Source organism: Ambystoma mexicanum, chromosome 2q (genome assembly GCF_040938575.1).
Source record: "Ambystoma mexicanum isolate Mex_15411 chromosome 2q, UKY_AmexF1_1, whole genome shotgun sequence".
In the NCBI taxonomy this organism is placed as follows: Eukaryota; Metazoa; Chordata; class Amphibia; order Caudata; family Ambystomatidae; genus Ambystoma; species Ambystoma mexicanum.
The window spans coordinates 1,007,148,085-1,007,160,762 of NC_090924.1; the positions used below are offsets into that span (position 1 = coordinate 1,007,148,085).

At 45.8% G+C, this 12,678-nt stretch overlaps 1 protein-coding gene across 5 annotated transcripts in view; it reads left to right on the forward strand.

The window, feature by feature from the left end:
* HYCC1 (hyccin PI4KA lipid kinase complex subunit 1) overlaps positions 1-12,678 on the forward strand; it is a 711,655-nt gene that overhangs the window by 376,398 nt on the left and 322,579 nt on the right. For all 5 annotated transcript variants that reach the window (XM_069648331.1, XM_069648332.1, XM_069648333.1 and 2 more), the window contains one exon: positions 7,870-8,049. In XM_069648331.1, coding sequence (XP_069504432.1) covers positions 7,870-8,049 — 180 coding nt within the window. The remainder of the gene's footprint in view (positions 1-7,869; positions 8,050-12,678) is intronic.

Here is a 12,678-nt window from a genome sequence, read left to right on the forward strand (position 1 = left end):
CTCTCTGAGCAAGCTCTGCCATACAATAGCGTCAACCGTTCGACATTTAATCAATCCGACTTAATCGCTCCTGTCACTACCCTACCGGTGTCATAAACATGTCTTCACCTTGCCTCCAGCCGTCTGATTTATATGGATTTCCTGCACTGAAGTCCTATTAAAAGAACATTGGCAAAGTCAACGCTTTTGCCCCAATAGATTACAGTTTGAGTACTGCAAGCTTTCATTGTGTATCTGGACAACACGTATAATTTCGACTAAATCGTTTCTTCCCTTGGCCTTTTAGCTTTAAATGTCTCAGGAATGTACACTTGCCTGGTAGATTAAAAAGGGGGTTTCCTGAGGTGGTAGTGACAGAAGGTTGACCCTTGTGCAATAATCAGACATTTCAGTTAAAACAGGAGTTAAACATGAACTGGTTTAAGGAAAACAGTAGAACTGCGCTGATATTTGTGCAGATAACGTCACAGGTCCTAAAGCATGCACTTAATCAGTGTGGTTGCCATTGTTTATACGATGTGTTACTGTCTCCAAGGGTGTAGTCTGCCAGTATAGCTGTGGGTATTTCCCACACAGTAAATGTATTTTAGGATACGTATGCGAGTCTTTCAACATCAGACTGGAAACACAAACCGCTGCTGCGTAACAAGCATGTACTTTGGTAAACATACCAGCATTGAACACGTCATAAATCCTTTGCGTTCACAAAAAAACATGAGTTTGCCGAGCCAATAGTTTGAGATTTGAGGCAATTTGTACAAATCTGGCCCGTTAACCAGCCCACATGGCATTGTTTTGTTAGTTATCGATGGTATTCATAGTAAGCATTGATCAATACAATCATCCACAAAGCATCAATAGCCTCTTTGCGAGTTCAGCAGTGTGGTTTAAAAAAAGTGGCAATAATTCCATTAACGCCCAAAAAGTGGCATAACGGAATTTCTGTCTTTTTTTACCGCACCACTGAATTCTGAGTTTGAAGCTAAAGTGGAGGAGGTGAATCGTTGAAAAAGGCTGGAGATGAATCCTCCACATTATCGCCATAAATTGGCAGATTTAGCATCCCATATTACCACTGGCGGTAAATGCACCAGAAATCCCCACAGAGTCCTTTAGACTCCAAAAATGAGGATTTACATCGCTGTACCAGCACTCGCAATCCCCTGCTAATACTGTGGGACTGAGTGGAGGTTACAGTAAACGATTTTGGCAAGAAAGCCGTAGATAAACTGCTGATTTACCACCAGTTTTGTAATAAGGCCCATGACGCTAAAGTTGAGCCAACATGTATGCTTTGCACGTAAAGCAGCACTTAAACAGACATTTATTTATTTTTTATTTATTTAGCATTTTTAAAGCGCTCACAGCACGCGGGCATCGAGGCGCTGTTACAGGAATTGTTTTTTGTTTTTGTTTTATTATTTTTTTTGTTCTTAGTTGCGTATTTATAACACACTTAAATAGCCAAAGGTTTCTAAGCGCGGACCCGGGGATCAAACCTGTGTTGCTTTGTGTCGTCTTGCTTCCAAGGCGAGCACGTTGCTGCGGAGCTATCCTCCCACGACATCAACAGAAAAAAACTAAAATACATCCTTTGTCACTCAATTGCGCCTGTTTTAAGCACCAGCCTGTTGTATAGAGGAATGAGACAAGGAAATGAAGCCTCATATTGAGTTCAGTGGTGTGGTAAACAAGTGGTGGTAATTCTGTTACTGCCACTATTTTACTGTACTTACGAAGTCTAAGTTTAACCTTGAAGTAGTGGATTTTTCTCCAGCAAGATGCTTAATGTAAATTCGCCACTTCAAGGTAAGAAATCGACTAATTTACTGCAGTGGAATGATATACGCTGCCGCCATTTGAAATTCCTCAGTAACTTCATAGGACTGAGTTTGGTGGTAATTTCCCTGTGAAATCACAGGATTACCGGCAAACTGAGACCTACAAGGCCTCATTATGAGTTTGGCGATAATTCTGTGATTTCTACTGGGGTATTATAGCACAACTGATACTGTCTTGCACATTTACAGCAGGATTTCTAGGGGTGGCAATGCGGTGTTAGTCTCCATTTTGGAATCCATAGCACTCTATGGGGATTTTGGCAGACTTACCACAAGTAGTAACTGCTTCTCAGTTAATCTGCAGATTTTTGACCTTGTAGTGGAGGAGCACCTTGCTGTAGACAAATCTGCACTTTGAATTCAGCAGTGCGGTAAAAGGGGGTGGTTATTCCGAACCGCTGAAAAAAGTGGTGGTTACGGAATTGCACCACTTTTTTTTACGGCACCACTGAATTTTAATGAGGCCCATATTTATTTATTTATTTATTCAAATTTGTTGAGCGCACAACAGCCCAGAAGCATCGTGGCGCTTGTTACAGACATCTTAGTTGCAAAGGAAACCGTAGTTACAAGCAGTACATAAATTACAGAGGAAATATATACAATAGCAAGGCAGTATATTTACATGGCTTCCTGAAGTTTGCTAGTTATTTAGCAAGGAACAAGGTTTTCAGTTTCCTGCGAAAGATGGGAAGTGAGTTTTCCGTTCGGATGTCTGAAGGGAGAGCGTTCCATGTCTGTGCTGCAATGTAGGGAAAACCAAGACCTCCGGCTTTGGCTTTTTTGATGCGTGGGGTGCAGAGTAGGTTAGCGTATTGCGTCCTAGTGGGACGTGTGGAGGAAGGTTTGAGGATGGTATCTGAAAGATAGGACGGGGCGGAGAAGGAGAGGCATTTGTGAGTGAGGGTGAGGATTTTGAGGGTGATCCGTTCTTTGACTGGGAGCCATTGGGCTGAGAGCCTGGCCTGGGTGATATGCTCTCTTCTTGGGATACTAAGAGCGGCCCGGAGAGCGTTGTTCTGTGTGATTTGTAGTCTATTTATGTTTTTGGCTGATGTGCCTGCTAGGAGAGCATTGCAGTAGTCCAGTTTGGCTCCAATGGTTGCCCTCGCTATGGAGAGGCAGTTAGGTTTAGAGAGGTAGGGCTTGATGGCGTTTATAAGTTTGGTGGTGTGTGCGGATGCGGAAGTGATTGCGCTGACTTGTCTAGTCATTGATAGTGAAGAGTCAAGGTATACTCCCAGTGTCTTGACGGCTGTGGACACGGGGATGATGGAGTTGTCAATGGAGAAGTTAGTGTACAGTTTGTCCAGTTTGTCTAAGGTGTTCTGTTGACCTAGTATCCAGATTACGGTCTTGTCACCATTGAGGCAGAGGCCATTAATTGCCATCCATGCCTTGAAGATGGAGTAGATAGTGTGGAGTGCCTTTGCGTCTTCATTGTATGAGCCTGAGAGGGGTAGAAGTACTTGTGTGTCGTCCGCGTAGTTCGTGTAGGTGATGCCGTATGAGTCAAGTTTGTCAAAGAGGGGCTTGGTGAACAAGTTATAGAGTGTGGGTGCAGTGCAGGAACCTTGAGGGACCCCGCAGTGGATTGTCGTGGGTGAGGCGTTAGCGATGTCCGAGAAGACTTTCATGGCCCTGCCTTCGAGGAAGGAAGTGATCCAGGCGGCTGCTTCTTTGGAGAAGTTGGCTGAGTGCGTGAGGTGGGAGGTGAGAATCTTGTGATCAACCAGATCAAACGCGGCTGAGAGATCTAGAAGAAGCAGAAGAGCCGGCTTGCCTTTGTCCATGATTTGGGTGATCTGGCTCTTCAGATCTACCAGGGCTGTTTCTGTGCCATGTCCTTTCCGGAAGCCCGATTGCCTCGTCCCGAGGATGGAGTGGGTTTCCAGAAAGTGTTGGATTTGGCAGTGTGCGGCTTTGTCCAGTAATTTCAGCAAGAATGGCACAGTGGTTATTGGTCTATAGTTGTTGGGTTGTGAGGGGTCAAGAGTCGGTTTTTTTAGGAGAGGCCGGACCCAGGCCTCTTTGAGGTTGGCTGGGATGATGCCTGTTTTAAAGGACGCATTGATAAATGCTGTGAGGAGCGGCGCAAGGCAGTCTGCGCAGTCTTTGACTAGTTTAGTTGGGCAAATGTCGCCTTTGCATGGGGAGGGTTTGAGGTTTATTAGAAGGCTAATAACTTCTGTTTCAGTGACATCTCTGAAGGAGAAGTCAGGTATGGTGGGCTTGGAGGAAGTGGGTGCGGTGTTGGTCGGTTTGGTTCCTGTCTGGTGAGGAAGTGCTTTGCAGTGGTCTTTGATTTTCTTTTGGAGAAGGTCAATTTTGTGAAGCATGGCAGCTTGAATGCTGGTACACCACGCTTCATCTTTGATTATTTCATCTGGAGTATTAGGGGGGGAGATGAGCTCATTAAAGATTGCGAAAATCTCTTTGGAGTGTGACTTGGCATTGGCGATACGAGTGTTGAAGGCGTTGGCTTTGGCATTGGAGATAGCTCTCTTGTATTGCTGGGAGATTAAATTGAATATGTTTTTGGTATTGGTGCAGGGGTCAGATTGCCAGTTTTTTAGTGCTGCTCTTTTGTGGGATCGCAATGAGTGCAGTTCTTCAGTAAACCAGGAGTTGGAGTGTAGGGATTTCTTTTCTTTTTTCCATTCAAGTGGTGCTATTTCATCGATAGCTTTGGTGAGGACATCTTTGTATATGTCTGCTAGGATATTGGGGTCGCTAGCGAATGGGGGGGCTAACACTGGGGTATTGAGGTATGGGCGTAGGTTCTCCTCTGTGAGTTTTTTTGAGCTTCTGACTTGTGCAGCGCTGGCAGGGGTCAGAGTCTTAAGGTGTTTGGTGATAGGAATAGAGAACTCTATGCAGTTGTGGTCAGTCCAAGGCAGTGAGGAGTTGGAGGTGATAGAGGAGAGGCAGTTATGGTCTGCGATCCAGTCAAGTATGCGGCCTTTGATGTGAGTAGGACTTTCTACTTTTTGGATGAAGCCCAGGTCATTGAGTTCCTTGGTGAGAGTGGCTGCAGATTTGTCCTTGGGATCATTAAATCCTAGGTTGAGGTCCCCTAGTAGAATGGTTTTGGTGGAGCTTTTGATGTTGTTGCTAAGGATGTGCAAGATGTTGTCCTGGGAGTCTGGGGAATTGCCTGGGGGCGGTATAGTAGGTGAATGTTGATGGTGCTGTTGGGTGACAATGTGAGTTTGGCCGATAAGAGGTCAGAGTTGTTGGTCGAGGGGTGACTGATAGGTCGGAGCTGTAGGTTCTCTTTGTAGATGAGGGCTACTCCGCCTCCTATTCGATCTGGCCTATCTTGTCTGAGTATGGAGAAGCCCGGTGGTAGCGCAAGTGTAACGGCAGGGCCTGATGCTTCATGTAACCATGTTTCGGTGATGGCTAACAGGTCAATGTTATTACTGGTTATAATGTCATGGATGTCAGAGGCATGAGCTGGGAGTGATCGGACATTGAGGAGGGCACATTTGATGTGAGGTGTGTGATGTTTGCTTGTGGAGGTGTGAGTGATGGTCGTGTCTGGTATGTTCTGTGAGGTGGTATTGCAAGGTGTGGCTAGGTTAGTGGGTGGTGGACTGTGGGTGTGTGGGTATTCCGTGCGGGGACAGCGTGTGGAGGTGGTGCGGGAACTCAGTCTATAGTTTCTGAATTCCGTGGGAAGGGCTAGTGTGCTAAGTTCTGGGGTCTGTGTGCGCGCTCTAAGTCTTTCTAGTCTGTGCAGAGTTACTACACAGGGTGTACGATCTGACATGGTAGGTGTGATATCCTTAAAAGCGAAATGCTTGTGGCAGAAGAGTGGGCTGGGTGGTGTGTGGATGAGGGGATGGATGAGAGGATAGAGTTTGAGAGTAGTGAGAGTGGAGAGGAGGGTGAGCAGCGTGGTGGCGGCAGCGGTGAGCTTGCAGGACGCTAAGGGCATGATTGTGTACTTGGTAGTGCTGTGAGTGGGGGGACTCAACACAAAGGCGACCATAGGGCACAACACAACTTCAAAAGTGGTCTGTAGGCGACCATAGGGCACAACACAACTTCAAAAGTGGTCTGTAGGCGACCATAGGGCACAACACAACTTCAAAAGTGGTCTGTGGGCGACCATAGGGCACAACACCACTTCAAAAGTGGTCTGTAGGCGACCATAGGGCACAACACAACTTCAAAAGTGGTCTGTGGGCGACCATAGGGCACAACACAACTTCAAAAGTGGTCTGTGGGCGACCATAGGGCACAACACAACTTCAAAAGTGGTCTGTAGGCGACCATAGGGCACAACACAACTTCAAAAGTGGTCTGTGGGCGACCATAGGGCACAACACAACTTCAAAAGTGGTCTGTAGGCGACCATAGGGCACAACACCAGGCACAGCATGAGCCAGACCCGTATAACGATCAAAAGCACAGCATCGGACAATGGGTGGCTGAGCTTGGCCATAGGGCATAGCAAATGATATGGGTAGCAGGAGAGCACTATAGTAACTAGTATAGAGTAGCAAATGAAAAGCTAGTGACAGTACTCACATTGTTTATGTCCTAGTATGAATTTGATCATCCACGTCAATCCATGAAAGAATGAAACCTTAATGAGGAGAATGTGTGTAATCTTAGAGGTCCAACGGTAACGGTAGCTTCCCGGTGCGAACAGGGGCAAACAGGGCAGATGGCCTTATGTTGGCCTTGGGTGGCCGCCGGCTTCCGCCTGCCGGCGGATGTGTGGCCTTAAGGGCTGCCTACACAGCGTTGCTAGGCAACGTGCAACGCCCAGCCTCATAGACTTAGAGGCCCATAGACTTTTGCTTTGGAAAAAAAAGAAAAGGAAGACAATTAAATAACACAATCTATCCTATTGCAGCTATTCGTGTAGCTGGACATGCATGGCTTTGCTTAAAGCATGAAGAAACCCATACATTTACCTCGCACTGTTAACAGGCATTGGCAAAGTCAACAGACTTGACTTTTGTGTAGGCATGGGATCGGAATTTTCCAGGCAGTGCCATAATAGAAAGATGGTAAAAGCTGGTAAATGGTGCTAGCACTGGCCATATTATTGCAGTGGTTGGCAGATACATATCTAATGCCTGTGCAAAAGCCAACACTGCTGCCTTTACCAACGTTTGTTCAGTTTTGCTATGGAATAACTCGTAGCCGTTTTGCAGTTGCCTCTTTATATCTAAATGCTAATATGTACAGTGTATGCTTTTTAATATTGCAAAGTTTGTGTATTTTGATGCACTCGCGGTTTTCATAATGACAAGAGTTTGAGTAAAATCACGTGTAATACTGTTCTATGGGCCTCAGAACGCCTTCATGTGCTCGGGTCAAGCTTCATCTACATCAGCAGTGCTGCTGAGGGGAGTGTTGTATCTGCCCTCGGGGCGCGAGCTGGATCACCCTCTGGCCTCGCCTCGCGCGCCCAGGCTATGACGTAAGCGGCGCCTTTCTCCAACTGCCATTCCGGGGTTGCCTCGTAGCCGAGCCCTTGGGGCCTTGTATCTCCCGCATGTTATGATAAGAGAACAGTATAATGCATACCGCGGCTTTGATATGCTTCCGTACTTCAGGGAGGTGTTAGAGCGGGCTCAGCGGGGCGATAGTGCTGTACTGCTGCCTGGGGGGGAAGGAAGGCGATTCCTGAACTTGAGAGCATTTGTGCAAACATCACATCTGACACGTAGTGACCTTTCAAACTTGCCATAGGCTACTACAGCTTGGGTGCTCTGATGTGGGTGCTACCTTTCTTGGGTAGTGTTTGCCACTGTGTAAAGCAAATGTGCTCCCCTTTTGAGCCATAATGACGTTGTGAAGTTTATGCTGGTTCGTTAGGAGCCTCTGATCATAGTGTGGTTGTTGGGATGTGACATTGCGTGTGTTAGCAGCAGGCCTGTGATGGCTGTGTTTTCCACTGACTAAGCTCGGTTGGTTACCCTGAATGAGAACAGGGTGTTCTGCTGCTGCTGCTGTAAGTATATCCTTTATCCATTCTAACTATGTCTTTTGTTTCCCCGTGCAGTTGCTGGAGCCTGTCTGCCACCAGCTCTTTGAGTTCTACCGGAGCGGAGAGGAACGGTTGCAACGCTTCACACTCCAGTTCCTCCCAGAGCTTATCTGGTGCTATCTCACAGTCGCTGCAAGCCGGGATCTACAGAGTAGTGGCTGCATCGAGGCTCTGCTACTTGGAATTTACAACCTGGTGTGTACCTTCACTTCAACCTTCTAGAAGCAGTGGCCCTCATTAAATAATGACTAAAAGCAATGCTCTTTGTAACCTCCTGTAATTATAATGGTTTCACTCTCTCCTGTTGGATCACTCAGTCTGTCTTTAACCCCTTTTTCTTCTACTCCCTCTTCTATTTTGAGTGGTGTTCTGCAGGGATTTGCACTTTCTCCCTGGTTATTTAATGCCACTGTCAGTCTTGTTCTTCCTTCTGTACCGAAGGTTGTCACGCACCGGTTGTTTCCTCTTCCATGTCCAGAATTCTGGACTATTGTAACTCTCCCAACCGGCCTATTTACTGCATCGATTGCAGATACTTCAAAACTCTGCTGCAAGAGTCACCACCCTGACCCCGTTAAGGGCCCATATTTCTCCTGCCCTACACTGCCTACATTGGCTACAAGTTGTTAAACGAGAGGCATTTAAGGCTTTATATGGTACACCGTCAGGCCGGGCCGGAGTATCTGCAGGAAAACAATCTGCCACTATGTCCCATCTCGCTCACTTTGTTGATCGCAGGCACTGCTGATCCAAGTTCCTAGATTTAAGCGGTCGAGACTAGGGGGCTGTTCTTTCTCTATGACTGCAGCCAAACTGTGGAATAAATTACCCATGTCTCTGTGGGCCATTGAGCATAATTTCTCTTTCCGATCGATACTGAAAACTCTGTTGTTCTAGTCAGGTTGTTGTGGTTTGTTTGATTCTCTTTCTTTTGTCAGTGCCAAGATGCCCTTGCTGGTGAAAGGGTTCCAGGTGTTAATATACCTGCAGAAATGTCGCGATACAAAAATATCCACCCCGCAACCCCTGCATTATTTTAAAATGTGCAGGGGACACCCCCGCAACCCCGGCTCCCACAAAATATCTCCCCAAAAATATTGCCTATGGCGATACAAACGGCCATATGTACGGCGATATTCTCAGTAGAAAGTCCTATACACTGTTATTAGACCACTTTTTAGCTTGATGAAGCATGAAATGCGCAAGGTGTGTTGCTCAGCCCACCTGCATACATCGATCAATACACGACACCTGCCATTTGACTTGCTTTTGTTAATTATCAGTACCCACAAGGATGGTCATCTACAAACATTCAACAATAGTTTTATTAATACTCTTTGTGAGAAAAGGTGTTTTCGACCAGTTTTGGCAGCTAGATAAATCTACAAGCATGTCCGATGCTAAAATAGAGGCACTGAGTATTGATAGAGGGTGTGCTCTTTTTACAAACCGATATGAATGTGTATGGCTTGTGATGGGTCAGTAGTAAGTGTCAGACACAATATTAACTTTTGTTAATGTTAAAGAAATCACTCTTTTCTTTTTGTCAAAATAATAAAAGGGGCTGGGGAACTCCTATCTGTCCCTATGTCTAAGGGGTTTCCCTGCATCAACAACGCTAATGAATGTCTGTCAGGATGTTTAACATTTAAAGCGTCCTCCGTCCTGTGTGAAAAAACTTTAAACTGACCCGTACATGCCAAACTGAATACAAGGTGCAAATGGGGTTTTCTTTGAGCTAGAACGTATAGCTTGTTCTGAAAATGCCAAACATAGAGTTCTAAGGTGCACAATGCTAGGCAGAATCCTGTGCAGTGCACTTAGGGACCACTACACACAATTAAGACTACAGGTGGCAATACAAGTTTTACCTTTGGTACAAGCCTGTACTACTATGTCAGAGTGGTAGCAGTGGCGGAGCAGCCAGGCTTATCTCAAGAGTATATGAGCAGTAACAGAGATTACACAAAGGGACCACAATTACTGTGACTCAAGCAAACACTGACTCTAGGTTTCAGGTAGAAAAATACAAGTATATTTATTTTTAAACCATTTGTTGTAAACACAACACTTCTATTAGATTTAAAACCACGCGAAAAATATACTAAAACTAACCAATTCTCTTTGTACAGTAAGTCTCAAGGTAAGTACCCTGTGTTTGAATGGTGCGGTGTTGTGAACAAAACATGTTACCGTGAATACGATTGCGATCACTTTTTGACAGTTCGGTCTAATAACTAAACGCGTATCCGTGACATGAAATGTTACCGGGGCAAAAACACACTTAGCACCTGAGATACCCAGAGGGAGTTGGAGGCAAAAATCACAGGCAATATTTTGGTTAGGCAGACAGAATCGAGAAACACTCAGACAGGAGTTCAAGAGTCAAAGGTCCGGAGCCAGGGTTAAGTGACACCGGAGGCCTGTTGCCAAAGATCACACAGTCAGACAGTTCACGATTCAACGTAGCCAAGAGTACTTAGATATTGTCAATGTTCGGAAGCAAAAGTTATAAGAAGGAGGGAAGACAAGGGCAAGTCTTGAAAATGAAGAAAAGGGGTTCACCCAGTTTCCTCAAGCAGAACACATTACATTATTCCAATGGTGCAGCTGGTGCCCTGGCAGTTGTTTCTGTTGGTTTCCTGCAGACCCACGGTTCCTGGAGCTTCGTTGTGAAGGAGGACGTCTGAAGGGGGTCTGCACCACACAGCGATGAGGCCTGCAGCAGCGACAATGAATAAAAGGTGCGCTCCTTAAAAACAGGAGAGGCTATTCAGGTGGCTATCCGGACCACTACAGCAGTGTGCAGAGATTTCGACCACAAAGGCGACCTCTGGCTGAAGAAGATGAGCTGGTTATCCCCACCAGGCTTAAGGGAAGAAGACTCCGGACTGGATCTTCTTAGTCGTCCAAGGGTAGATAGGTCAGGACTGCAGCAGGGCTTCACCGCGACGGGGTAGTTGCAGCAGTCATCGTTCTCTCCGCTTCTCTTTGGTTCCTTGTAGTTCCAGTGGCGACTCTCTGACTTCTAGCCCAAGAGACCTGCCTTTTATGTGCAAAACCCCCATTCACACAGCCTGGCTGTCAATCACCCAGCAGGGGGGTTGTCCAGCCTGGACAACAACCTCAGCCAATCATGGCAAAGTGCGACTTGGGTTTCCAAGGATACGCTGTGTAGGGGATGATTACACCCCTCCCTCACATTTAGCCCACCTAGACACCCAGGCGCCTGGTGGAGGGCTTCTGGGCAGAAGCCCTCCAAAAGACGGTGAACAAAGAAGGCGAACCTAGTTTGCCGTGCAAAGTCAAACACAAGATGTACTTTAACAAAAAGAAATGGCGAATAAACTCAACCGGAGCCAAAAGAAAGACAATTTGGTCAAGCGGGTTTATGTTTGTTATAATAGAATAGCCAAGAACAATACCACGCGGTAGAAAAGTTAGGGTAGATACCACTGCCAAAAGCCAAGTCTAAATGTTAAAAGAGCGAAACAATTCTCTAGGAGGTACAGATAAAAAGGGATACGAATTAACCCTTTCCAGTACTCCATGGAAAATGGGGTGTACTGGATCTGTGGTAGATTGACTAGGTAAAGTTAATGGTAACTTTACCCTTTTCTGGGGGACTGTAGTCAGCCTCAGTAATGGAGTCGGGGGTGGGGTGGGGAGTCACAAAGACAACCCTGTGCCACGGCACTGAAGGTGCTGTGTGACACACAAGGAAAGGGCGCTACTGGAGTGATGTACTTCAGAGTCCACAGTCACAAAAACAGAGAAATATACCTGGCAAAACACAGGTAAGAGTGGGGGAAAAGGTCACACTCTTACCAAGTGGAAAAAAATAAACTCCAGAAGTCCAGCAAAGCTGCTGGGGGACTCGCTAGGTGAGGGAAATTAGCCATCAATGAGAATTCTCCCTAACACACAAAAGGAAAAAGGAAATACTGTTCCACCAGGAAACAGGTCTTCCCCGCCCCTATGTTTCTCTTGGTTTCTTTCAATCACTCTGTACTTCTGATGCAGCCAATAATGTTTCAATGTTTTCCACAGAGATGACTCTCTCCTTGAATACCCCTTCTCATTCATGTTGTTATTTCACAGTTTTAACAAGGGGTTAGAGGGGCACAACTCCACCCTTAAACCCCTTTAATCTTCACAGAATCTAAAATCTTCACTTTTTTTAAACTGTTCACTTTTTTCCCTCTCTTATTCTTGTTCCTCTTTCAAAGGGGTATGGCTTCCTCCCGTGTTGATTTTCCAAAACATTACTTTCCTTCACTTATCTTTCTACCCCTGGTTTACTTCCCTGCCAGGGCTCCATTGTTTCATTTATTCTCTTGAGACTTTGGTTCTTTGAAGGGATGAGGTTCTTCCCTTTCTCTGGTTTTATCTCTGGAATTCTTTAAAGGGGCATGAATCTTTCCATGGTATAGTCGCCTACCAATGCATTTTTCCTTGTTCCAAACAAAAGGGGATTAACCATCCCTTTTTATCCTTTATCCTTGTTACTCCTGGTTTACGCGCCTGTCAGTGTCATCACTTTCTTGCTTGGGTGAGAGTCCCAGACTAACTGGTTTCCTGGTTCACTAACCTGCCAGGGCTTCTCGGCTCTTTGCTTGACTTTCTATTTTATCCAGTTTACAAGAATGTTCGAATATCGGGTCACCAACCCTTTCTTACTTCTTTCGCCGTGTCTAGGCATTTGACTTTTACACAGTTTGTACTTGCAATGATTTCACTGTCTTCACTCAGGTTCTTTCTGTCAAGTATTCGTGTCATTAAAACCTGCACTGCCTTTACATAGGCTCTTTCTCTCAACAATGT